This window comes from Antedon mediterranea, chromosome 11 (genome assembly GCF_964355755.1).
Source record: "Antedon mediterranea chromosome 11, ecAntMedi1.1, whole genome shotgun sequence".
In the NCBI taxonomy this organism is placed as follows: domain Eukaryota; kingdom Metazoa; phylum Echinodermata; class Crinoidea; order Comatulida; family Antedonidae; genus Antedon; species Antedon mediterranea.
In genome coordinates this window covers 15,755,451-15,782,142 of record NC_092680.1, presented here as the reverse complement: position 1 = coordinate 15,782,142, position 26,692 = coordinate 15,755,451, and the positions used below count along the sequence as shown (strand labels likewise).

At 33.6% G+C, this 26,692-nt stretch overlaps 3 protein-coding genes and 2 non-coding genes across 5 annotated transcripts; 2 read left to right on the top strand and 3 right to left on the bottom strand.

Annotated features, from left to right (window-relative positions):
* Window positions 1-586: 586 nt before the first annotated feature.
* LOC140062280 (splicing factor Cactin-like) lies at window positions 587-11,522 on the top strand. Its single transcript, XM_072108424.1, has 18 exons — window positions 587-925; window positions 1,214-1,390; window positions 2,356-2,479; window positions 2,917-2,982; window positions 3,356-3,436; window positions 3,785-3,856; window positions 4,516-4,578; window positions 5,205-5,259; window positions 5,589-5,680; window positions 5,853-6,006; window positions 6,590-6,663; window positions 6,963-7,145; window positions 7,625-7,818; window positions 8,511-8,700; window positions 9,254-9,412; window positions 9,594-9,677; window positions 10,097-10,210; window positions 10,673-11,522. The coding sequence occupies exons 1-18, from the start codon at window positions 828-830 to the stop codon at window positions 10,796-10,798; spliced, it is 2,106 nt and encodes a 701-aa protein (XP_071964525.1). The 5' UTR covers window positions 587-827; the 3' UTR covers window positions 10,799-11,522.
* A 38-nt stretch (window positions 11,523-11,560) lies between these two features.
* On the bottom strand, window positions 11,561-16,467 carry LOC140062279 (uncharacterized). The gene is made up of 5 exons (XM_072108423.1): window positions 16,431-16,467; window positions 16,020-16,304; window positions 15,221-15,307; window positions 14,846-15,056; window positions 11,561-13,953 (listed from the first exon to the last, which is right to left on the bottom strand). Exons 2-5 carry the CDS (start codon window positions 16,296-16,298, stop codon window positions 12,101-12,103), a joined length of 2,430 nt encoding a protein of 809 aa, XP_071964524.1. The 5' UTR covers window positions 16,299-16,304; window positions 16,431-16,467; the 3' UTR covers window positions 11,561-12,100.
* On the bottom strand, window positions 14,129-14,200 carry Trnad-auc (transfer RNA aspartic acid (anticodon AUC)). The gene has a single exon. It is a non-coding gene; the product is annotated as a tRNA-Asp (tRNA).
* On the bottom strand, window positions 14,493-14,564 carry Trnad-auc (transfer RNA aspartic acid (anticodon AUC)). The gene has a single exon. It is a non-coding gene; the product is annotated as a tRNA-Asp (tRNA).
* A 344-nt stretch (window positions 16,468-16,811) lies between the features above and the next one.
* Window positions 16,812-26,630, top strand: LOC140062885 (WD repeat-containing protein 93-like). The gene is made up of 14 exons (XM_072109272.1): window positions 16,812-17,223; window positions 17,711-17,909; window positions 18,150-18,290; window positions 18,712-18,839; window positions 19,215-19,304; window positions 19,881-20,013; window positions 20,492-20,675; window positions 21,265-21,416; window positions 22,687-22,818; window positions 23,124-23,401; window positions 24,068-24,224; window positions 24,512-24,689; window positions 25,247-25,343; window positions 25,553-26,630. The coding sequence occupies exons 1-14, from the start codon at window positions 16,966-16,968 to the stop codon at window positions 25,574-25,576; spliced, it is 2,151 nt and encodes a 716-aa protein (XP_071965373.1). The 5' UTR covers window positions 16,812-16,965; the 3' UTR covers window positions 25,577-26,630.
* The last annotated feature ends 62 nt before the right edge of the window (window positions 26,631-26,692 follow it).

Here is a 26,692-nt window from a genome sequence, read left to right as displayed (position 1 = left end):
TGCGCAACTCTGACGTCATTCAAAAATAGGAGGTGCACAAGTTCACGTAAATGTCGATATGTTGACAAAGTTACGATTTGTTCTGTTTACACGTTTCAGAGAAACGCGACGCACAAAAATGACAGAAGGAAAGAAGTATAATACAGAAAAAAAAAAAAAAAAAAAATATGATGAAACAGGACGATTACAAGGAGTTATCCGCTACTAAGCGGATAACTAATAATACAGAAAAAGATGATTTCATACAGTTACAAGGAGTTATCCGCTACTAAGCGGATAACTAATAATACAGAAAAAAAAAAAAAAAAAGATGATGAAACAGGACGATTACAAGGAGTTATCCGCTACTAAGCGGATAACTAATAATACAGAAAAAAAATGTTGATCTCATACAATAACAAGGAGTTATCCGCTTGGTATACCAAGCGGATAACTAATAATACAGAAAAAAAATGTTGATCTCATACAATAACAAGGAGTTATCCGCTTGGTATACCAAGCGGATAACTAATAATACAGAAAAAAACTGTTGATCTCATACAATAACAAGGAGTTATCCGCTTGGTATACCAAGCGGATAACTAATTAGAGAATTCAAAATTATTAATCAAAATTCACTCTTTCATGTTGATTTGTAATTGCAGTACTGTACAACACTCTAATAACTTAAAAATAAAACAGCGCCATCTATTTTTTACCAAAAAAACAACTCTCCAACCGTTAGGTGGCGTTTTTGTTTTCGTATTGTTTACGCTGCTGCTTTTTTTTTCTGAAATATCCCAGACAAGATTTTCGTTAAGAAAGGTCAAAACAGTTTTTATATAGATATGGGTAGAAGTGAAAAGAAACATAAAAAGCACAGATCACGGTCGAGAGAAAGAGATGAAGCTAAATACAAAAGAAAATCCAAGAAACGACGGTACAGGTAGGTCAAGTAAGCTAGGCCAGACATGCTTTTTAACCATCTGATAAATTAATGCCGGAAATCGAACTCTTTTTGCTGCAACAAAATATCTGTAAAATTTGAGGAAGTGATCCTGCGTGCTGAATATATTTTTTGTGTAAGACTGTTGTGTGGGTTTTTTAAATAGTACTACTAACTAGGCCCTAGGCTAGACTAGGCCCTATTTTACACTCTTAAATTAAATATTAAAAAAAATTAAATACAGAGCTTGAGAAAGCAATATATTCATGTTCAATTCATCTACTTCAGTTCAAGTGATGACAGTAGCAGTAACAGTAGTCCAGAGAACAGATACAGAAAGCACTCTAGGCGTTCAAATTCAAAATCCCCCATCAGGCGGAAACACAAGCACAGTTCACCCTCAAAAGAACGAAGAAAGTCAAGTCCACCATCCAGACCAAGAGAAATGACAAAGGAAGAGAAAAGGTATAAGAAAAAAGCGTTTTGTGTTTGAAGAGACATTAATTACATAGATTCTATATTTTTATTCATTAGCGTGTGTCAGCCTGTATGTGTAAATTGGCCTTAAGACTGCATACTGTACTTCCAGGAGACATGACTACAAGCGAGTGAGTGGCCGAGCGGTTAAGACAGTGGAACCGTAATTACGTAGCCATAACATCGGCAAGGGTTCAAGGCTCACTCGCTCCATGGTTCTGGTGGTAGAACGAGTCTTCTCGGATAAGGACTATAAACCGTAGGTCCAGTGTACACATAGCTCATGCGCACTTTAAAGAACCTAGTACATCTTTCGAGACGAGTAGGGGGTTACCCCGGTGTACTAGTCCACACAAACACAGCCACTGTCACACACAACCACTGTGCAAATTGGGACTGGACCGTTTTAGAGGTGTTTACCACCTGTTGGTCCAGATCCTTCACTAACTGAGTTAGTGAGAAGTCGAATAAATTAAAATTAAAATTAAAAAATTAACACTCATGCGTATGTACTTGAATTGCTTCTGTTTAAATTATACTAGTGTGGAATTGTACTAGAGCAACATACAGTAGTACATTAACTTCTTCATGTTTGTGCCTTAAAGATGTATTGTCCCCCTGAAAATATAATTCTTAACACAATTTTTGTTGAATATGCAATTTTAATGTAACATATAGTTATCCACTTTGACCAAAAATTGGATCGAAACAAAATGTATTTACCTGAAAAAACTGTAATTTAAAGCAAAAAATGGTTAAATTGGCTGCCAGTCAGTGGGTTTTTGGTTGAATAACCATTTATTTTGTCAATTTATAAGTGAAAATTTTTATGGAAGTGATTAACTTTATAAAACTACAAAATAACAGTATGTGATTTTGATTTGTGTTATTACTGATATGAAACATTTTAAAATAAAAATTGTGTATGACAGGATTCATTGTATTTGTTTCAGAAAGCAGAAGTCAGTGATGAAGGCCCTGGAAACACCAGAAGAAAAGAGGGCTAGAAGACAAGAAAAGAAGTTAGCTAAAGAAAGAAAAAGAAAAGAAAAAATGGGATGGGATAAAGAAATGATGGTAAAATGCTATAAAACTTGACCTGTGATGACTGGATCTGTTGCCCTTATAGGGCCTATTTCTGGTGCATAATCCCAAATAACAAAACAATTATATAATTTAAAATATAATTTTTAATATAGCATATTTAGCTAAGTTTGTGCTCCCAAACAGTCGGTGAATTGATGGGTGGTCATTGACAAAAAACATTTCATTACTCAAAATGAAAATACAATCAATCAAATAACAGTGACACAGCAATATCAATTTCCAACATCAATTGGGTCTTTTTAAATAACTGTTATAAAAGCCATACCCGGTTATTTTAAATTACCTGTAGGTGTAATTGTATTTAAGTTTTTTTTCACAGCAGAACAGGTCCATAGTGGCTAGTATAGATTATTATGTTTAATGTCATATCTTTAACCTTTAACGCTTTGATTTCTTCTCACTTTTAGGGTTACACAAACCAAGACAATCCCTTTGCTGATCCAAACCTATTAGAAATGTTCACTTGGCATAAGGTAAGACAATTATATCTTAGACATGTCAAGAATACTAAGACACAAATATATTTTTATTTATTCAATCATATAAAATAAAAGGTGTTCACAAACCAAGTATTATTATTTTATTTTTTTCCTCCTTGCACAAACAAATGTTTCACAAGTTTTAATTCACAATAGAATAAACAGGAAATCATATACAGTACAAAGTTCTTTGAAGTGCACAATAGCAAATTGTGTACAATTGAACAGTGGACTCTAGTCCTTATCCGAGAAAACTTTTATGGCTACAATTTTAATTTGTGGCACACCTGCCTTAACCAGGCAACATCTAAACTCAACTATAGTGATAAATTGCCTCATTTTATAACATATTTTCATTACAATCTAGAAAAATGACAAACTTGGATTAAAAGATGCTGATGCGAATGTAATTAAGAAGTTAAGTCGACATAAGCAGATTGAAAACAGGGTAAGTGTATTTCTGCACACTGATTTTATTATAAATAATAAAGTTTTATCAAAGCTGGTTTTTGGAAAAAAGTCTTATCCAGATTCACCAAAAATGTATATGATTCTTTAACTGTGGTTGTCTAGATCACAGACAGATGCATACAGCGTAATATTGTTACATTTTCCAGTCCACGGACCTGGAGCTTGTGGGTCCTACCCGAGAATTACTTGCAAAATTATTCTCCATGTACTTAGTATGAAGTACAAATTATGTCTAGATCACAGACGGACACATACAGCGTAATTATGTCAGAGTAGGGCAAACATCTGACCAATTATTCCTTACTTATGTAATGTTTATTTACAGCTTGAACTGCAAAAGGTTAAACAGAGAAGGTTAGAAAGAGAAAAAGAACGAGAAGAAAGAGAAAAAGAAATGGTAATGGTTTTACTTTATGAAAAATAGTTAACCAGTGTGGAAAAACCATTCAAGAAAGTCGCAATATTGTAGCTCTAATAGATATTTAATAAAACAAATTGAATACTAAAATGCTTTATTTGTCCATTATCATAATAAAATAACAATATTAATTTTTCTTAAAAATTGCCAAATATTAGTATGATAAAAACCGATAAATATAGAATATAATCAAATATGCATACAGTATACAGAATACACAAACATTGAAAAATAAATAAAGAAGGGGTACCTTTCTAAAAATTAATATTCATAAATCATTTTTTTAACAAACTGTCTCCGAAATATTTAATTCACTTTTAGAAATAAATATATATCTTAAACAAAAAAAAATAATAATAAAATTCTTTGTTTTTTTTTTAACAACCTTAAAAACTGTGCAAACTTATTAGTGTATGTTTTGAAATTGTAGTAATAAAAACACTGCTCAGTTCTTTATTGAGTGCTAATGGTCTAGTTGCTATACTCTGCAAAACATTGTTTTCTGTTTTTTTTTCTGAATTTTTTCTTATAGTAAATTGTTTACACATTTTTCCAGAGCAAACTATGCTTTATATTCAAATGTATACTAGAGTTCTTATACATTTTGTAATAAACAAAATCTGTCCTTGAAATTGTAGGAATTAATGCAGCGACAAAGGGAAGCAGAATCTTTTAAGGAATGGGAACAACAAGAGGATAATGTAAGTAAACAATTTAAAGGCTTACCAGCAAAATACAGAACTTTCTGTTCATTTATTTTAACAGTAAAGAGCATTTGTATTTTTTTTGTTATTTATTTATCTCATGGTATCAATAACAATACAAAAACAGGACCAACACACCGGAAAAAAAATGATTCTGCAAAAAACGATTCAAGTGCCATCTGAGTACATTGTTCTTAGTAATTCAAGCATATCTTACTTCTTAACGATATATTGTCCACCTGAACAATTAATAAAAAAAATGTTTTGTTAAATGATAAACTTCGATAAAACTACAAAATTGTCATTCAAATTGCATTTGTATAACTCACTCTCATAGATGATGTTCTCGTATTACTTTAACATTGTATAAGATAAGTATTCTTTATTGACATGATCACAAACAAACATGACATTTGGTTTCCTGATGTTTGAAAACACAACTAATTACACTGCATGATGCATGATAAACCTACTAAAAAAATATCCTTTGTGTCCTGGTATTACCACCTATCTTATAGGGCACTGATTAATTTACTATTGGTCATCCTTGACCACATGTTCCTAAAGACATAAAATAAAAATGCATTTGACAGAAATTTAATAATATTTAATTTTGTTTGTAGTTTCATCTTCAGCAAGCCAAGCTACGTTCCAGTATTAGAATCAAAGATGGCAGAGGTAAAAGTTGTTTTGGTAGAAGTATCAATATCAGAGATCTCTACTCTTCTGTTCCCTTATAAATCATACGTTATCACTATTTGCCCAAATACAGTACTGTAGTAATACAATGAATGTAACCGTGAGAGACGATTTAAAATCGTTTAAGAAAAATGGACCCATTTCTATTCTGATTTTCATATGTTGTTGACTGCACATTAACCTTTCATTTCCAGAGTTTGTAGTACATGTGTGCTAACAATAAAACTTAAAATGTATAAGTTGTAATATTGTATGTATTACTTAGTATGAAAAATATATTACAATATATATTTTTAATTAATCCACAGCTAAGCCTATTGACTTGCTTGCACAGTACATCGCTGAGGATGACGATGGCGATTTTTCTCTAGAAATACAAGAGCCATATAAAGTCCTAATGGTAGGTGGTTTTACTTAATTTAATATTTGTCTCACAAACCTTAAAAATACTTTGGAAATAATAAATAAGTAAATTGTAATCGTATTATTTCTTTTTTGTTTGCATTTCTATATTTTAATGGTAACATTTTAAATACCTAATTCGGTTTGACACATCTTTATTTTTATTCTAGGGTTTAACAATTACGGATTTAGAAAATTTATTAGTAGACATTGATGTATATATGAAGTTAGATGACAAGAAAAATGTAGATTACTGGCAAGACATAACATTGATAACAGATGATGAGCTGGCTAAGCTAAAGAAGATAGATCCTGAATGCCTAGGTAAGGCATGTTTGGTTGATATCATAAGACTATGTGATTTTAGCAACCTAGGCTAGCTAGAGCATGGCTAGCGAATATGCAATACTGTCTGACAATGGAAATAGGTTTTTTTTCTTAAACTTTCTTGGGTTATCTTAGTTCATTCAGTTAATATTGTTTTCTTGTACATTAAAAAAAAAATAAAGTTCAATGAAACATCACACGATCATACAATATGAGATAAATTGTCAAGTACAAACGTTACTGTAATTTTACAAGGGTGGTTAATATAGCCGAAACAATCAAAATCAAAGTACCTTATGTTTATATCTATGGAATCTATGTCAACTATATTACAATAAATACTCAAAATAAGCCATTTTTATTTTATGCAAATTAAGCCCAAGAAGATCAGGGTATATTTTAAACAAACTCAAAGTCTATTTTTTAGCCATTTCCACCAATCTAAAATTTTTCGATCTGGTCTACATCACTGCCTCACTCTATTGCACTTTGCAATCTACGACCGGCAAAACATGCCTAACTCTAACCTATTTCCAATTTAGAACAGTTATTTTTTATGAATAATACCTTGTGTTTTTAGATGGTGCTGATAGGCGAGAAGGAATCAACAACTCTGTTAGCTCGGAAGTTGAAAAAATCTTCAAAGGCAAAACAGTAAGTAAAACAATATAACTATATGTTTGTTGACATTTTATATTGTTATTATAAAAACGAAATTAAAAAAATAATAAGACTTTCTAATTAAAAAAAAAAATAGATGAAAATCACTTCTCCATGTCTTCTTGATTTTAAACTGTACTCAACTTTTCTTTTTTTAAGAGGACACATTCGACACAGTTTAATAGCGTAAAATATATATTTCCTCCTTTTTTGGAATGTGTTTCCACTAATTTGAAGTATCCCATTAAGAGTTTGTTCTCTAAGTATAATTTTATTGTCTTTTCTTCATTCAGCATAGCCAGTTGATGCTTCTTCAAAAGCAGATCATGAGTCGATTAAATGGGGATGATGGCGCTGTTGATATTGGGTACTGGGAGACACTCCTTCAAAATTTGAAAGCATATATTGCCAGAGCCAGGTTAAAGGAAAGGCATCAGGCCAAGCTACGAAACAAACTACTAGTGCTAAGACAACAGGTAATGTGTCTTATTTGTTTAATTTTTCCTTGTCTTATCATTTTGGTATTTTTTCGCATTAAAAAAAGTGGCATAACGGCTATGAGTTCTCACTGGCTACATCAAGGGGCCTCAGAGCTTGCAGGGCCTAGAGCATAAGCAGCCCCAATGCATCTACCCAGTGTTGGTGGGCCTTTATGAGTGTTAAACCAGAAGAATTAATTTGGCCCCTACGTTACGCCACTGACAAGGTTTCTTCAAGTTACAGAATAATACTAAGCCTTTGTTTTGAGGGTTCTATAATGGTTAATGGATACATATTTCTAATGCGCTTTATACAGTACAACCATCTCAAAGTGAAGTAAACTGAAAGTTACTTATACAACAATTTTCATCCCCTATGAAGAGTACCTTTGTGTAAAGCTTCCACCATACTGCAGTCATTATTCTTTCTTTTGTCAACAAATGGAAAACATTCGTCATACTATATTATTTTACAGCAAGGGGTCGAGAGTGAACCTATGTTTCCTTCTGGTTCATCTGAGCAGCAGCCTACTGCTGTTAGTGGAAGTGGAGAGATTGAACTTAGCAGTTCAGATTCAGATGAAGACATTGAAGAGGAGAAACCTGAAGGAGCGACAGGTGGAAAGGAAGAGGATCAGCCTTCTACCAGTAATGATGCAGAAGATGAAGAGTATGTTTATTTTAACATTTATTTGTCAAATTTGCATTACTATTATACTGCAGCAGTTAAAAAGAATATACCGTAAATCTTCTAATAGTAACCCACACTCTAATAGTAACCCACTGCTCTAATAGTCACAAAAACTTATGATGCAGCCATATTTTGAAAATAAGGAGATAATTCGTGTTGATCTCGATAGTGGGGGAGGAGGATTGAGTGTTTTTGAGTTTAAAAAATAAATAAAGAGTTTAATAATAAAATAAAGTTAGATTAAGATTAGTAATAGTAACCCACTACTCTAATAGTAACCCCCCTTCTAATAGTAACCCACCCTAAAAAAACAATCAAAGAATAATAACCCAGGGTTACAATTAGAAGATTTATGGTAATACCAATTACTAAATATAATTTAGGCATATGAGATATATATATAGAAACAAAAACTTATATACTACAATATATTTTATGGTAAATAATGTTAAGTTTTGTTATAAGGCTTCTATTATTTCCCTTCATTCTGCACCAGCATCAGCCAAGCCTGCATGACTGGTGCTTTTGTCTTGATACAAGATACAAAAGGGTTGAACAGCTTAGCTTTGGTTGGTACTACCAATCTACAGTGTATATTGTTACAAGACAGTACTTCGATTTACTTATTCCAATTTTTGATGCACTAAATGAATCTCTTTTACTTTTTTTAGAGTGGAAGCATTGATCACAGAAGAAGATCTTCAACAGCAGAGTCATGATGACTACAATGAGGGCAGGTATTCACCAGCACTAATGAGAACACGGGATCTGCCACCAGACACTATCCTCTTTGATCCAGAAGAAGACATGGCTAAATTGGAAGTCCTACGTAAAAGGCTAATGGCCACTGGATCAGCTAAGGTAAGTGTTTAATGATCATGAGTTCAAATCCCGTTTAAGCAGTTTCCACACCGCGCCTGTATTCGGTCGGGTGCCCTGAGAAATATATTGCAAGTGTTAAGTGTGCTTTCACGTCGAGCATGAACATGGGTGTCTGTTGTGATGAGAAAGCAGCTTAAGGCAGTTTTTCCTCACAAAACTGTTTTTGATTAGCTTTATGTAAAGCATTTCGTGCATTTTGTATGAAAAAAAAAATTACTTGCTTATCCTGTACCTCACTAATAAAATATTTCTGTCACTCTTTCTCCTCACAATAACTTTACCTGAAAGCTCTTACTCTTCCACCTGCAGAGCCATCATCTTCTTTCCACCAGAACTTGTATCTTTCACCTTTTCCTCTGATAAACTGTGCACTGCCTCCATTCCATCTTGCAGGCAACATCAATGTACAATTTCGCAATTCGGTGTTCCATGTATTAAAATTGTAACACATTCTCAACCAAATCCTCATTTTCACTGTCTGTGTAAAAGGGATAACATTTTTCATTGCAATATTCTTTATTATTTTTTATAGGATACAGCTGAAAGTGAGTTCATCAAGAAGGCACGGATGGGTATGGGGTCAGATGAAGCAACTTTTGCAGTTGAGATGGACATCAAGAAACAGGAGCCGTACCTCTGGTCTGACAAATATCGTCCCAGGAAACCACGTTTCTTTAACCGTGTCCACACAGTAAGTACTAGAAATTATTGATTTTCTGATTATTTAACAATAGAATAATAAAAGTAATTATTATAAATTTTTACTGAAGTTACTAGTGAAGCAATAAATTCATTTGTTTTAATACATTAGTATTGATTCATAAAACAGTGTGTTCAATATTGTAGTAAATATTATTTGTTTAATAATGTAGGGTTTTGAATGGAACAAGTATAACCAGACTCATTATGATATGGACAACCCACCACCAAAGGTTGTGCAAGGATACAAGTTTAATGTGAGTACTTTCATAACATCAATATATAATTTACTATCTGAAGTAAGTTCTGAAACGGATCCTCTTATGCTAACACCACCTAGAACCAACCTATAATCCGTGCTTCTTTGCTCAAGCACCAGAGATCTGGAACTGGTAACTTCCTTGTTCGATCCGTCACACTCCATCCCCTTTTCAATTAAAATCTGTCTTGAAAACTCACCTATTTCAGTAGCTATTCTTTTCATGTTGCACTGTGAGGCTCCGGTAAAGGGCGCTTCATAAACTAAAATAGTGCATTATTGTAAACTTCTTATTACTTATTAAATTAACACCCATGTTTGAATATAATTCTGCACATTTGTTTGTCTCTTCTGTACAAAATCAACTGCTTCAAACTGTGTTAGTAATTCCTAATGTTTTTAATTGTCAAATTTCAGATATTTTACCCTGATTTGATTGACAAAAGAACTGCACCAGAGTACACAGTAACTCCTGATACCACCAATGAAGATTTTGCTGTGTTGCGGTTCAATGCTGGACCACCATACGAGGTAAATGCTTGGTTTCATCTAATTTATTTTAAACATTAGCTGTAATACCTTGAATCTGAAAACTGTTTGCACGTATCCTGGTTGTGTACCTTAGTAGAGTAGAACCCCACTTTTACATCATGCTCCAGATTCAGTCCGGTGCCCTGAGAAAAATATCGTTCAAAATGGGTTTAGTTGTAAAGCATAGGATCATTCACACCAAACTCGTACGATTTAAATCCATTCCTTATTAGGGCTTCAAATACGTAGATCAAGAAACCATTTGTTTTCTGAAATCATAAGATCATGATAATGAATAATTGAATTCGTGCTCGATCTGAAAGCATGCTTGCAAAATTTTTCTCAGGGTGCCAGACCGAATCAGGGCGAGATGTAAAAGTAAAAGGTTTTTTTCTACAACTAATGTTGGAAGAATACAGTATGTTGTTTCATTTATGTACAATATTTGTTTTCTTATCATAGGATATTGCTTTCAAGATTGTGAACAGAGAATGGGAATACAGCCACAGGCATGGCTTTCGCTGTCAATTTAGTAACAGTATATTCCAGCTTTGGTTTAGATTTAAGAGATATCGCTACAGAAGATAAGTGTGTGGGAATTGATCTGTTATGTAGGTTATTTGTTGGTCATACTGATGCCATGTTTGAGTGGACAGAGTTCATTAAATTGATGCCATTTTAATTTAATATAGTTTATGGAAATGTACACCAGTCTTAAACAATGAGTGTGTATACATCATTATTTTCACCCTCACCATTTTTGCATGGCATCCAGGATGCAGTATTTGTTTTCCTATTAGGTTAAGGCAGAAATCATGATTAATGCATGACCCTAATGTTTTTCTATGATAAAGAATTACTTCCTACATATAACTTCTCAAAAATCTCTCTCAACTATTAAACAAAACACGGATGATGTTGATGAATCCAGGGAGCTTAGGTAGTCTAAAGCCTATACCTCCAAAACCTGTTGACACGGGGTCGCTTTATATAGCGACCCTATAATGTCATAATTAATCATAAATTATTCATGAGTTCTGCATTAGCCTCATAGACGAAAAAAATAATGCATCCTGGATATTCTGCTGATAAGTACAGTATTTACTGCTCATATTCTTCCTCAGTTTTTTTATAGGCATATCCTACTGATGGAGTACAGTCTTACGACATTCATTAATTGGCAAGCTCTATTAAATTGTTTTATATAATGTAAATGTAATTTTTTTGTGCATAAAGTTATGCAAATTTGTTAATAAAACACTATTGTACACATTTTTTTCATTTATTACAAAAATTTGTACTGTACCAAAGACTTTATTTTATTTAAAAGAAACTATTAATGGACAAACCATACCATCATTATTTTTTTATCCGATCCTGATTTTTTATTCTTAACCATTGATACAATACACTGTTCTACAGACTCCAGTCACCAGTAAACTGGTTTACAGACTCCAAGTCACCAGTACACTGGTTTACAGACTCCAAGTCACCAGTACACTGGTTTACACACTCAATGTCACTAGTACACTGGTTTGCAGACTCCAGGTCACCAGTAAACTGGTTTAAAAACTCAATGTCACCAGTACAATGGTTTTCCGACTCCAGGTCACCAGTACACTGGTTTGCAGACCAGACCAATAAAAGGGTTAACATTTTCAACCATTTTATTTTTTTACATAACTGCTTTACTATATCATAATTAACATGCACAGAGTTAAATTATGTGTTCTACGCATGTCAATTATTCTATTTAGTAACCAGAAAAATAAAAAGGTCGAAATTAGGCCATTTTATGAAAAAAAATCCCTCTACTATATACTATTCCATCATTATTTTTTTCACTTAATTCTGATTTTTTCTTCTAAACTGTTGATAGAAATAATTAAATTACTGATTTTCATACAATCCTTCGACATTCTCTAATAATTTCAGTAGTGAGTTCACATGAAAAGGAAATAACCTCCGATTGACCATTCTCTCAATCGACAGTCTTAACCTTATCAAAGTGGTCATTGTTTTATCTAATGAGGAATCATCATCGTCTGAATCATTATCAAAGCTATCATTATCAGAGCTATCATTTAAGCCGATGACGTCAACTTTTGTGGTGATATCTATATTATCATTGCTAGAGGTAAGAACCAGAGGAGTACTCATTAAAATGTCACCAGTACACTGGTTTCCAGATTCCAGGTCACCAGTACACTGGTTTGCAGTCTTGCTGTCACCAGTACACTGGTTTGCAGTCTCACTGTCACCAGTAAACTGGTTTACAGTCTCACTGTCACCAGTACACTGGTTTACAGGCCCAATGTCACCAGTACACCGGTTTACAGGCCCAATGTCACCAGTACACTGGTTTACAAACTCCAGGTCACCAGTACACTGGTTTGAAGGCTTACTGTCACTACAATGTACTTTAGAAGAAACTGTAGTAGCATCACCAATTGGCAAGCCACTACCTTCATAGTTCACTGAATATCTAGCTTTTTTATCCATTTCACCTAATTCATTCATGACATTATTATCATCATGATCTCTTTTCAAAGCCTCTATTTTAGAATGCTTTGTTCCATCTTCAAATTCGTTCTGACTTTCTTTTATCAAACCATCAATGTTATATGGTGTGGAATCAAGTGTTTCATGTTCTTTGTTTAAACATTCTAAATCTTTATCAATATTTTGATTTTTTTCTGGTTTAATTATAATTCCTGTTGGTTCATTCTCTTCTCTTTGCCATGAGTTATTCATTACTGTTCCTTTACTTACACTAGGTATATCTTCTGGTTTTGTTTTATATACTTCATTATCTGTGCTTGGTAAATCTAAATTTGAATGAAGTTCCTTAAAAGCCGACCAACTGGAAACAACTGTATGCAAATATTGCACAAAATAAGCTAAAAATTCAGTTTCATCTGAAATCAACAGATCCAGCAAAACGCTATGATCATAAGCAACTGTCTTTAGGAATCTTTGAAACACTTCATGTGGATCTGATTTAATGTCAGTTGATAAACTCTGATTATGTATTCTTAACAGCAAGAACATTATACAAATAAGACTAGCATCATTATCAGCATACAGGTGGAATAGCCAATCACAAATGGTGTTTGATTTGAAACCTAATTTTGAATTTACATAACGTGAAAGTTTGTTAAAACTTTTAGTTACATCAGAATGTAAGTTTGTAAGTGAAGATGTCATGTTTATCACCTCACAGTTTTTAACAACCAGCACAGACAGCTTCCTCAACATTTCCATATCTCCTTTTTGATGTTCATCTCCAAGATTTGAATAATCACTAAAAACAGATCCACCAAACGCCATGTATACATTTTTGTATGGAGCATTTTCAAACAGGTCACCCTTGGTCATAGACAGCAGTTTGGTTGATAATATAACTGTGCATTTGAGTTTCTCATTTTCATTCATGTTGAAAAGGTAGACATTTAGCATGTCCAGTATTTTCTTATAGACAAGTGGATTGATACATCTGTTGAGACTATCTGCGATACACGCAAAGAAGCTTTCACAACTTTTCAGGATGGATACTACATCTTCAGTCAGATTCTTGATTGCGTATTTAAGACTCGCTTCAATAAGTAACAGTATAGACATTAAGCAGTTCTCATTCTCATCCTCTTGTTTGCTACTATCCTCTATCATGTAACATATGGTGTTATATTCTTCTGGATTGTTAAGTAATTCAAGCACCGTCTTACAGCAATAAGTTATAAAACCTAAAACAATAACATAAATGTTGTAATACTATTATGGTTCAAAAGTAAGTATATATATATATATAAACACAATAGGCAAAGAACATTAATTCCAAACCGCCCGGTGATATACTGAAATTTAATTAATTAATTTGAAACGATAAAGATGAGGAAATCTGTGAGAATGAGAAAAAGTCGCCCCAACCGAGACTCGAACTCGGACCGCCTGCTTGATATGCAGATGTCCTAACCATTAGACCACTGGGGCTTTCATGGTATTGTTCGAACTCGATTGGATAACGACTCTGTAACATTCTCGGCGTGGTACGGCGGAACAGCAGTAGTCCTCAGTTGTACGCACGCGCAACAGAGATCAAATTGATACGCCCTCATCTTTCAGTATTTTTATTCACGAGACGGGATCTCCGAAGAGATACTTTTATATATATAAACACAATAGGCAAAGAACATTAATTCTAAACCGCCCGGTGATATACTGAAATTTAATTAATTAATTTGAAACGATAAAGATGAGGAAATCTGTGAGAATGAGAAAAAGTCGCCCCAACCGAGACTCGAACTCGGACCGCCTGCTTGATATGCAGATGTCCTAACCATTAGACCACTGGGGCTTTCATGGTATTGTTCGAACTCGATGTCAATTACGCTTCATGTGTGACAATTGGGAATAGCCTTATCTAATGGTGATAATGAACGTGCTCTAATTCTTAACTGAAAAATTATTAATTTTATGTTGAACCAAAAAATACATACACAATTGGTATAAAACTAATAATTTTCCAGTTATATTCGGAACCAGATGAATTTATTTTATATTGCTGTAATTCTGTAAACATTTTGAGAATGTTTTCACATTAAATTTAAGACAAAATATAAGCAAATATTATTAGACCATTTTCAGGACCAGGCTGATAACCATCATTCATGCAACATGACTTAGCCTTGTTTTCTTGTGTGCCGATTCTGTTGAGTACAGTGGTCACAACTTCCCAGGGATAGACAGTCTTTTTTTGCATTTCACCTTTACATGATTCATACATCTCAATTGACTTATACTTGTTGAATGAATTGGTTATCAGTGAATCAGCAAGCTTATAGAAATCCTACAAAAAAAATACAATTAAACAATTTGAAGATGGATAAACTATTTTATAATCTATCACACTTATTATAAAGTGGAGTTGAATAAGTCATGAGTTACACAACCCTGGCAGTAGATTAGAGATTAATTTTTCATTAAAATATGTACCAAAAATAAAATAATTACCAGAGATTTCAGAGAACAAAGAAGAGTAGCTGTTGCTTTACATGCACTATATGCCACAAATGCATCATTGTCACTAAGGCAATTGATCTGAAAGAATTAAAATGGAAAACAATAATATAATAATAATAATATTTATAATAATAAAAATGAAAATAGTATTATCATGATTGATAATGATGACAACCAATCATGAGCATTGTATTATGAAAATACTAAAGATAATGACAACATAAATGAAACAGTATACTGTTAACATTTTTTATACAAAGTTGATTGTCTACCTGACATACCCTTGATACTCTAAATCTTAATTTAATCTACTTTACTTGTTTGAAGAATTAGTTTTAAAGATGTATGTTTTTGGTTAAAGTTATACTAAATGACATTAAAATGGCATAGATCAGGAAATTAAGATTGGTGTAATCTGGCTCGGAAATGATAGCATTTTTGTACCATAATCATTGTGTACATCCGGGCTATTGGAGTGGACAAAAAACCGCTGCTAGTATAGGTAATATACATTGCAATTATAGTTAATTATTTTCAGGCTTATCATTTCTTTATGTTTTACTAAAGTAAGAAAGCCGTAACATTATTTTGGTCATGTGATTGATGTAAACACGCGACAGCTCGAAACAGAATCGAATGACTGACAAGTACTGTAGGTGAAAATTGGTCACAAAGGATAGCTTGTCACAGAAATGTAAAAAGCCGGATGTCACCCATCTTAACTTCATCCTGGTCTAGCATTATTCAACAACAATTTCAGGGGGGCAATATATCTTAATTTAAAACCTACCAAAATTTCAATAAGCTTTTGTTCCTGAATGAGATTTCTCAAGATAGACTCTGCTGAGTTGCATCCACCTCTACTTGCTAGCATATCCAAGCTTGATAACACCAATAGTTTAAGGTGGTAGTTACTGTTTCTGGAGGTACATGTATTGTTACTAGTGTTTTCAGATGGCTGAGGGGGTATGGTGATGGTTTTGAGTGCTTCAGAAAATTTATGAAGAAGTAAACCTTTCGTTTTGGCAAGGCATGCATTCTTGATTACTATGTCGTTGATTTCATCCATTACATTCTGTAAATAAAATAGAATATAAGGTTATTTATTGGTTAGGCCCAAGTACAACAAAATTAAAATGGTATAGGCCTACATTTGCTAACGAGGCTCTTGACACTCGTATAGGGAAAGTAAATATCGTACATGTAATGGATGTAGCTATGTGTCTAATATCTTGTTTCTATCTGTAAATGAAGTACGGATTCGTTTGGGTACGAGTTGACCAGCACCCCCATGCAATCTCCTTGCTGGTGCATGCTGCTTAGAAAAGTAAAAAGTAGAAGAGTAGAGAGGGGCCTGCCTAGCTGGCCTAATAAGAAGCTGAATAAGAACGCATGCCTTACAAATAATTAGCTTGCGTCTACTACTAAGCGATGTTTTTATCAGTTAATTAGCAGTGAATTATTTAAATTAATTAAATTTGCTAGGCTGTGCTGCATGGATGACAAACAAAGGAGGAAAGACACTCCAACTCAACTAAAGTTGTGTTATGGTGGTTCTGCATCACTGAACTTGAGTGCATGACCTTTGACACCACAATAAGCAATGTTGATGGCTGCCGAGCAACAGCAAGCTTTACTTCAGATTCGTAAGACAATTTTAAGCTAAAATTGCAGTTCAAATCAACAATCTTCTGGTAAACCTTACATTGCATGTCTTCGTACATATTAAACTGAAAATGCCTGTTTACGTTCGCAAGAATTTAATGTCAATAACACCTGATACTTTGACCAATTTATCAAGCGATGAAGATGACTTCCTCGCCGATCCTGATCAGTTACGGGATCCACTTCCTCAGCCGTTTCGATTGATAAATAAACTATTGGTGCAAATATTTGACCGGGCCTGGGAGCAACTTAGCATCCGTGAAGAGGTTAGAGTCGAAGAAGCTGCTCGTTATAAGCCAACACAATGCGAGGATGCAATTCAATTAGAGGTACCTACTACTGGTATTTGTTTTATATTGTTTGTTACTTGGCCAAATTGAAAATTGCCAATTTTTTATTATATTGTTTGTTTGTTTGTTATAAAAAACGTTTCATCTGATCATGTACTGTTTGTTTATATATGGATCATCATAATATCATGGCTCTCCCGGGCTCAACCTCATTTTGACCTCATGAGGATAAAAAACTACCACGCTGTTTGTGTTTGTATTAACGGTAAATAAAGACGATCGGATCTGCTGTTTGTTTCTCAAAAAAGGGGAAAAAAATTAGGAAAAATAATCAGAAAATTAAAATAATACATAACCCTCAGATCCTTAACCACATTATGCCAGTTGCTAAAATGAGTCAGTATTGAATTAACTGCAAAAAGTATGTTGCATGCATGACCTTTTTTTAACTGACCTATCAAAACTCAGTTGATACCTGATCTCTACTCGCATAATATTCTTATAAATGTGTGTGTTTTCTTAATAGGATCTTGGAAAAGGAACATGTCTAAAAGAGAGCCCAGATGGTCGCTATATATTTGTTGGTTTACCTACTGGACTCGCAGTCCTTGATGCAACACAACATATTATTTTAGCAAATTGGGAACAAGATGTTGCGATTAGCGTATTGGAAATCTCGCTGATTGGAGTCCAAATGTATTTAGTTACCACTATTGATGAATTAGGTAATATTTCTTTTAAAATATAGAATTCTTAACTCTAAACATTTTACCTATTTTATTGCCCGTTCGATTTCAACTTCTGTGGCAAATTTTGAGTTGATTAGTGGGGCCTGGAGTTGCGTTAGAATATTCATGAATGTTGGGAAAAAAAGTCTAAAATAAAAAGTAATGGTAATTTCTATTAAGGCCTACAAAATTTAAATTTGAATGAAATATTTAACAATGTTTTTTTTAAACTTTCAGGTATCCTGAGAATGTTTTTTTATGCATTCGGTGGCATTCACTTATTCAGAATTTTAAATGATCAAGATGGAATGAAAGCGCAAGCAACAGGAGTAACTCTATCAAATGAGGCAGACTATATGGCTGTATCTATGACTGGTGGTAAACGAAGAAGTTGTTTTAGATTTTTGTCTAGTTGAACACAATGTCCTTCAAACTTTTATATTTTTAATTGTTTTAAATGTTTTGTGCAAAAAAGTGTGTTATTGAGTTGAACCTATTTGAGGGAATAGTGTATCTGTATGTTTGAAGAATTCAGTTTAACATATCTTAAAGCTTTCTAAATTCTAGAGGATGATCAGCATAGCTTACAGTATATCACAAGCAGATGATGCATCCAAGATGTCATCTTGTTATTGGATGTGGGGTCGCCACTGTTTTAGCCATCACTCTTCCGAAAGATGAACTAGGTTCTTTTAAGACACGTACCTCATACCTTTTTAAAACCAACTAAAATGCTCGTTGATTAATCAATTACTTAGACTTAAGCATTTATTTAACATATTTGTTTTGAAAATGTTAGGCAATGATGAGGTATGGCTAGATGTGTACAAAGTTCCCAGAGACAACTGGCAACAGGAATTGGAAACAGCTGCCAACAATGCACTGAAACATGGAAGCCAAGCAAAGACTAGAATGGAACAAGCACATGTACAGTAGAATTATGTTACATTTTACACTAAAGCTCTGTCTACACTACCAAACTTTCTGACAAAAAATGTGATGTGCCCATAAGTATGGACATGATGATGTCATATCTCTACCATATTTACGCATATCACTACCAGTTGGTCACATCACATTTTTTTGTCAAACTAATTTGATAGTGGAGACAGAGCTTTACAGTTTGATATGCTATTTTTGACATGTGCATATAAATCTATCTATAAGCATGGTCAACCATGCATGTAAATAACTATTTAATCAGTATACAGTTGACTGTGCCAGTAGTCAATATTTGAGGCTGCAAGATATCAGCATATCATGCATTCATTTACTTATCCTTGATTTCGTTTGATGCCATAGGATGCAGTTGGTGACCAACCTATTGATGTAAGTGATCCCTCGGACCATATAAGTGGTGTGCCGTTGGAGAGGTCAACAAGCAAATCACAAGTGAGTACATCATATATCAATCAAACAGTGTGGTGTGATTGTGGAAGCTGCAGTTTACTCCCACAATGCTTTCTTTGATTGTTTCCTCTTTTTGCTACAGTTGAATCAATCAAAGGTAAATAATATTTTAAAATCCAAAGGCAAAACAAAAATGACAATGCTCTGGATCTCAATGGAGATATAAAATAAAATAAGAAAAAAGCTAAATCAAAACAGTCAGAAAAATTAGCAGAGCTTTCCGGCGACACTGGCCCTTAAGTCATATATACATATATATATATCAAAGCAAAATCAACGTCAGCCTATGACCCCTGTCCACTGGGACTTTACCTGGGGATATGATTGTATAAGAAGATGATCTTAAAGTCATGGGTGGATTTATACCCGAGGTGGGGATACATTCGGAACTCAGTATAACTTGACTTGACCCAAAAGTCATAGTTAAATGATAACTGTTTCAAAGTAGCTTACTTTAGAGAGCTTATCCAACTCTACTGAATAAAACTCTGCTTTTTGCAAAATGGTCTCAATGTACTGAGCCTTTAGTCAGCTAAAAATGTTTTTGTACATCAACAGATTCCATTATCCCGTACTCAAAGTATGGATATCGTGACAGAATCAAAGACTTCAGATGCCAAAGCAATGAATCTAAGCAATCTCTCAAGACCTGTACACATTCTGAGAGTAAAACCACCTCCACCATTTACAGGTAAAATTGTGCATGAATAATGTTTGGTTTACTGCAGTGCCATGTTTCTTATTTTTCTACTACAAGGTATCTGCCACAATTGTTAAGCTCTGTCTACACTATCACACTAGTTTGACAAAAAAGTGTGATGTGCCCAAATATGGTAGTTATATGCCCAAATATGGTAGTTATATGCCCAAATATGATAGTTATATGCCCAAATATGGTACTGATATGACATCGTGTCGATATATGGACACGATATAAAGTTTGCTAGTGTAGACAGAGCTTAAGGTTTAGATTCTGTCTATTGCTTTTCATTTATATTATTTTTTTTACTGGAATTGATACCAATAATGAGATATGTTATGTTATAGTGTGGATGGATAGTATATTATTTCTTTCATTGCATATGTCATGAAATATATTACTAATACAAATTACAGTTTTTTGAGTAATGATGGCATTTATTATAACAATTTTCTTTTTAAAAATGAAGGTACTGCAAACTGTACACCTCAAGTGGCTTTGAGCAAGCTTGATGATGGCGTTATTCTTGGATCTGGAGCTAAACATCTTATCACAGAAGCTCACTGTGACCTCAGGTCAACTGTTTTCCAACACCTTCATGAAAGAGATCTCAAATGTTTGCGCAAAGATGAAGAAGCAAAAACACCAACAAGGTGGAGAATGTTTTTAATTTAGCTTTATGACAATAATCCCGGAATTCCATATGAAAATGGATAAACTACAGTAGACCCTCATTACTAGCTTTCATAATCTGAATGTGATAGTCAAATAGTACATGTGTAGGCAATCTTTTAACCAAACTAACATATTGTACACGGCCACATACAGTAAAGTGGATAATTTTCATTTTATGTGTGAGATTCCAATGATTGATAATGTCTTCCTCTAAATCATTATCGCAATGCTAAACAACAAAAATAATTTTAATTTTTAAGATGACAAATGAAGATTATTAAAATCAGACTTTGAATACTGTATGTAATTTTGTTTTTTTTAACAAAGTTAATCACTTCCGTAGAAAAAGAATCCCGAAAAATAATGTTTTCACTTATAAAATGACAAAATAAACAGTTAAATTCTACCAAAAACCCATTGGCTGGCATCCAGTTTGACTATTTTGTGCTTTAAATTACAGTTTTTTCATTATGTGACATTAAAATGGCATATTCAATAAACAAATTTCAAAAAAATATTTTTTCAGGGGGGCAATAAATCTTTAATATTACTTTCATCTTAATACAGACCACAATCATTATGCGTCTTTCTGAATGCTGGCAGAATGCTACCTGTAGGATTAGAATTGCCAGCAAACACAGGACGACCAAACAGCATTGCAGTGGCTTGGTCTGGCTCAACAAACCTATACCACTATAGCCTGTTAAAACAAGCAAAAGGTACATTTAATTATTGTATTTTGGTTATATTGCAATGTTTCCTTTGTTTCAAAGAGGGGTCAAAACTGATTGTGCTACCCTTTCCACTACAAGAGCTAATATCTGTGATTTTCATGTTCATTGCGTATCTTCTGAGCTTTTCGATTCGCACGAGTGCTCTGAGCTTTTCGATTCGCACGAGTGCTCAAGTCCTCAACTGTGATTGGTTGTGGAATTGTGCGCTTCGCAAGAGAGTAGAAACAATTAAAACTATCAATTTTGCTAAAGCAAAAAACGCAAGGAACTAGAATTCGTCACAGAGAGGGATTTGGAAGATTAAAATACAAGCGTATTAATCTGATGCTTTCGATTGGAAAATCGGCTTTAGTTGTTGTTCTATGTCATAAACGTCATTGATGTATAAATACTAGTTTTTCTAAAGAAGCCCTACATATAATGGTCTACAAATTTTGTAAAGCATGTTTTAGGCATTGATAAAACTTAGGGGGTCATAACAAAAACAACCCCAGGGCCCTATGTTCCTCCCAAATGGATTACTAAAACTAGAACACTTGCATATCGACCTATTTAAAAAAAAATTATTTCAGTATTTTTACACATAAGATAAGAAAATATTCCTTGTAGACATTGTTTGTGTCTCAGTGGAGAATGTTCATCAAAAATATGCTTAGCTAGTCCTGCCATTTCTCACTCAATTTTCTTTATGACTTATCTGATATTCATGTATAAAAGTGTCAAACTTGAGATAATTAAATGCTAACAAGTTTTCAAAAATCATTTTCGTCTTGATTTACCCGTCAACAATGATTTATTTATCCTCTAAATTGTTTAATTTTTTTCAAACTTGAAGTCAGTTTGAATTTTTAGAATGATTGTTAACCTATAGTGAAACTGAATGCTTGTCTACTACTGTAACCGACCTGTATTTATTTAAATGTTGGATAATTTTTTAAATATATTGAAGCAAGGACAATAAGGGTCTGTTTCTGCCGCATATCCTATTACAGTATCCTGTTGATAAAATACTGTATTTGATACTGTATTGATACTGCTGTTTCAAAACCTCTTTTAGGGAGGTTTCATCAAATTGTCATTATAATACTGTACAGTATTACCAAACTTTAACTTGTCATTGAGCGTCTAATTTGGCCAATATGTAAAAATGTAATAATACAGTGGTGTCTTCAAAGTACTATATACTGTAGTACTTTACCCCTCCCCTTATAATATTAATTTGCTAGCAGAAAGATTTTTTTTTAATTATTTTCAGACATAGAACATAAACCTGAAATGGTATGGCCACACTCTAGCCCTATCACTGTTCTTTCAACAACCCCATGCACGTCATTGCTTGCTATAGGCTTACAGAACGGAATGCTGCTAGTATGGGATATGCTCTATGGTATGTATGCATGGGAAATAAAATATCCCATTTAAGATATTATTGTGATAATAATGTTCTTACAATTTTTTTGGTCTTGGGAATTTTTTTTTTTATGATTTTTTTTTTTTAGCCAGTACAGTAATTGACTTTCGTAATTGAAATTAGAAATAAGGTTTTCTATAAATTAAACAAAATGTTATGATCGAGGGGTCATAAAACTAACAATTTGATTACTCCATGATTTGACCTAATAATGCATTTTACTATTTTCTGTACAACAAGAATGTTCCAATCATAAACAAATGTGTATATTTTAATTGTAGGTATTCCTTTAAAAGTACAGAAGGTTTCATCGAGTGGATTTGTCACGTACATAAAGTTCCTCAACCCAAATGTTCTGAGTGAAAGCACTGGTGGTACCAACGCACCTTATGCCACAAAACAGCCTTGTATTGTCCTTGTAGGGTGCAGTGATGGCTCACTCACAAGCATACCATGTGGGGGTACACAAACAACACAGAACGTCAGCATTGTGAAGAAGTCTACCTATGAGGTTGAAAAGCTTTGCTTCATTCAGACTTTTCCATTAATTCCTCAAGTGGTACGTTCTATTTTTTTTTGCGAGAGAGTAGAGAAAATTTAATACTGGAATAAAGATTTGCTACTACTGTATAAAAGTAAATCAATACCGATCAATACCAGAAGAATCATGAATCAAATTTTTGCTGATTATTAATTGTAAATCTCAAAATACAGTACTGTAGTTCTATGGGTTAAACAAGAGCAACTAGACTATAACAATAACTATAAACATTTCTTTAGAGCATCATAAACAATGGAAATATTTCATTTGGTTGTTTATATTTTATAAAAAAACATTAGCTTGGGGAGACCAGGGTCAACTTACTTAACTAAATCACATTAGCTTGGGGAGACCAGGGTCAACTTAGTGAACTAAATCACTGTAGCTAAGCCGGTTGACCCAACCCCAGTTCAAAACATTAACATGCAGTTAAAAAGGGGAGGGTGGGGGGGGGGGACCAAAATGATTCCCTTTGCTTATGGACCCTATTAGAAATAGTTAGATTATCCAGGCATTCAATAAATTTTTTCTTCCATTTGTAATTGTGTCTCCATGTGTACAGTATTCATTCATTCATTCTTTATTTCTAATTTCACTGTATGTATGTTCTCTATGTTTTGGTCTGTTTTAATACAAATTAAATCAATCAATTAATAATGTAAGAATCAATCATGTTTTATATAGATTTTAACAGCGTGTAAGACAGGAACTGTAATGTTATATGATGCAGTGAAAGGTGATGTAATATGTGAAATACTTCTTCCGGAATCATATCAGCTGTCCATACCATGGTCACCAGTAATAACGCTAGGAGCAGAGGGACAGATGTTGTTTATGAAAGGTAAATATCATCAATACTGGACAGATGAAGAGTGTATTATACCCATAGAGGTATGGTACAACTAGATAATTAATTAGGTTAAAAGAAACGGCAAAAACTCCTCAAAATGGCCACCATACTGTATATCAGCCTAATCTCAGTACTGTATCTATTTCTGAAGTATCATAGGAATATTTGGTATTACAACATCACATGTGTTTCACATGTGATGTTTTATCTGATATAAATGAGATGCTGTATTACCAAATATTTCAATGATACTTTGGAACCAATGTTATCTTTTACAGCTAACAAGGTAAATTCTGATAAGGATTACATTTTACAAAACGAAGACAGCTCAATATTCGTATTTCAACTGCGTTCAGCGCCACCATTAGAAAGCTACTGGCAAAATGTACAGGAGCCTCAGCCATTCACAGTTCATATCAGCACTGAGAAACGATTTGATGCCTACCTAGCTGACAGGTAATACAAATGATAATGTGACCAGTATCTATTTTGACAGTGATTTATGCGTTTGTAAATTCTTTTCAGAGCCATTGAGCGAGTCAATAACCGAGCAGTAAGGCAGGGGAACCATTTACTGTACTTTATTAGCCAACATTATCGGCATGATGGGTCTGTGGGTGAGTCCCTCCTAGTTCTTGTGGTGGAACAACTTATTTCAAATAAGTACTATAAACCGTAGGTCCAGTGTACACAAGTAGCCCATGTGAACTTTAAAGAACCCAGTTAAGCATTCAAGTAGGGTGTTACCCTGGTTCACAAAATAGCCCCTATATCGGGAGATTACCACCAATCTGATAGGACAGTGATTAATTTACTTTTGGTATTCCGTGGGCGCATGTGCCTAAAGACATAAAAACATAACATAAAAAGTGGTTTATTACGTTTGTCAGCAGGCTGAGGCGGTGATAGGGATGAGAGCGCATATTTGCAGTGTATCTTCTGTATCCCCATACCCTTAGCAAACATTCTTGCGATGAGAAATAACATAGTGTGCTTACCTCTGTATTCCTTAGGCTTGCAGCTCAGAATAAGAGGCAGATAAGGATGCAGGATCGCTGGAAGAAACTAAAAAATGATGTAGATATTGTTCAGAAACTACGCCATGCAAAGGTAAGCACCTCATTTTGTCACAAAAATTTTGTTTTTAAATTAATTTTCCCACTTTTAAAACAATTGAAAACAACTTTCTGTTAAATGTTAATCAATTTGGAACTCTACTTTACTACTCTATTAACAATTTAGTTTATTTATTTATTATATACAATATTAAAGTATCTACTTCAATGATCACTAATTTTTAGTTCTTCTTTATTTCCTAGGTTGACCAGAATAGAGATCGTTGATTTCTTTCACATTATACACAATGGCTACAGTATGTGAAGAGAAGTTCTACTGTCAAATTCAAAACCTGTCACAATGCATGAACTCTAGTTGTAGGACATATCTAACAATTACATGACATGCACGAACCCTAATACTGAATTTGAATACATGTTTCACATATCTACATGAATCATCACTATATTCAAAGAATATACTTGTGTACTTTGATGGTTAATTCAAACCGGTAAAATAACTAGGTTGAATTCTGAAGCTCCTTGATTGAAATTTTGAAGAATGTATATTTTGAAATTCAAAATGTGTATATAAAATATTTCTTCATAGAACAGACAATAACAATGAATAAGTTGATTTTTGCAGCTGGTTTGTGTTTGATTTTTGTGTTTGTTTTAACATTAACACTATTTGCTTAGATTATTTTGATAACAATTTAATCAGACTACCAAAACAAACAAAAGAGTCGGCAAAGTTACTTATCTTTGGAATAAATACAAGTGGGAATCAACATTTATCTAGCAAATAATTATTCCCGTAAAAATCTGAGCATAGTGTTCATATAAGGAGGAATAATTGGTTCTTAAGGGACTCAGCAGTCTTCAGGGACTAAGCAGGCTACAGTGTGCATAGTCTATGAAATGACATTATAACAAAAGGATTTTCATATACAGTACCAATGGGTGTTTGAATTTGGAGTTTCAGAAAACTGAAGTAATCTATAAATTCTTCCAACCCCAGTAAAATGCTTATGATTAGATTAAAATTTTGGCTAAATCAAGTCGAAGCTTTTGATATTTATAGTGTGTCTGAATATACATGACAAACATTTCAATTTAAACGTTCTTTGTAGATGGAAATAGGCATTTCGTAAGAATATCGTCGCATTACAAAATCGATTAAATTTGATTGAAACTATCCATCACACCTACACAAGTTGACTTGCATATTTGTACGTGCTTCGTATGTTGTACGTGACGGTCTATGACAGCATTTCACCTTTTCTAAGATTTTGTCTATAAAATGGTTGATGCGGTTTTAGTCCTCCAGCTGATCGCAATAATGCGAGATCATTTTAAATTGCATGGAAGAATCAACTACTGATTGAAGAGGGGTTACATTGA

Excerpts from the sequence above, each read along its gene's own strand:
- LOC140062280 (XM_072108424.1), top strand. The coding sequence starts at position 828 with ATGGGTAGAAGTGAAAAGAAACATAAAAAGCACAGATCACGGTCGAGA. Across the intron at positions 926-1,213 it reads TCCAAGAAACGACGGTACAG|TTCAAGTGATGACAGTAGCA; the intron begins GTAGGTCAAGTA and ends CATCTACTTCAG. Across the intron at positions 4,579-5,204 it reads GGGAACAACAAGAGGATAAT|TTTCATCTTCAGCAAGCCAA; the intron begins GTAAGTAAACAA and ends TTTTGTTTGTAG.
- LOC140062279 (XM_072108423.1), bottom strand. The coding sequence starts at position 16,298 with ATGGATGAAATCAACGACATAGTAATCAAGAATGCATGCCTTGCCAAA. Across the intron at positions 15,057-15,220 it reads TTTGTTCTCTGAAATCTCTG|GATTTCTATAAGCTTGCTGA; the intron begins GTAATTATTTTA and ends TTTTTTTTGTAG. Across the intron at positions 13,954-14,845 it reads TCAGCCTGGTCCTGAAAATG|GTTTTATAACTTATTGCTGT; the intron begins GTCTAATAATAT and ends TTATTGTTTTAG.
- LOC140062885 (XM_072109272.1), top strand. The coding sequence starts at position 16,966 with ATGCCTGTTTACGTTCGCAAGAATTTAATGTCAATAACACCTGATACT. Across the intron at positions 20,014-20,491 it reads ACCACCTCCACCATTTACAG|GTACTGCAAACTGTACACCT; the intron begins GTAAAATTGTGC and ends TTAAAAATGAAG. Across the intron at positions 23,402-24,067 it reads TTCCATTAATTCCTCAAGTG|ATTTTAACAGCGTGTAAGAC; the intron begins GTACGTTCTATT and ends TGTTTTATATAG.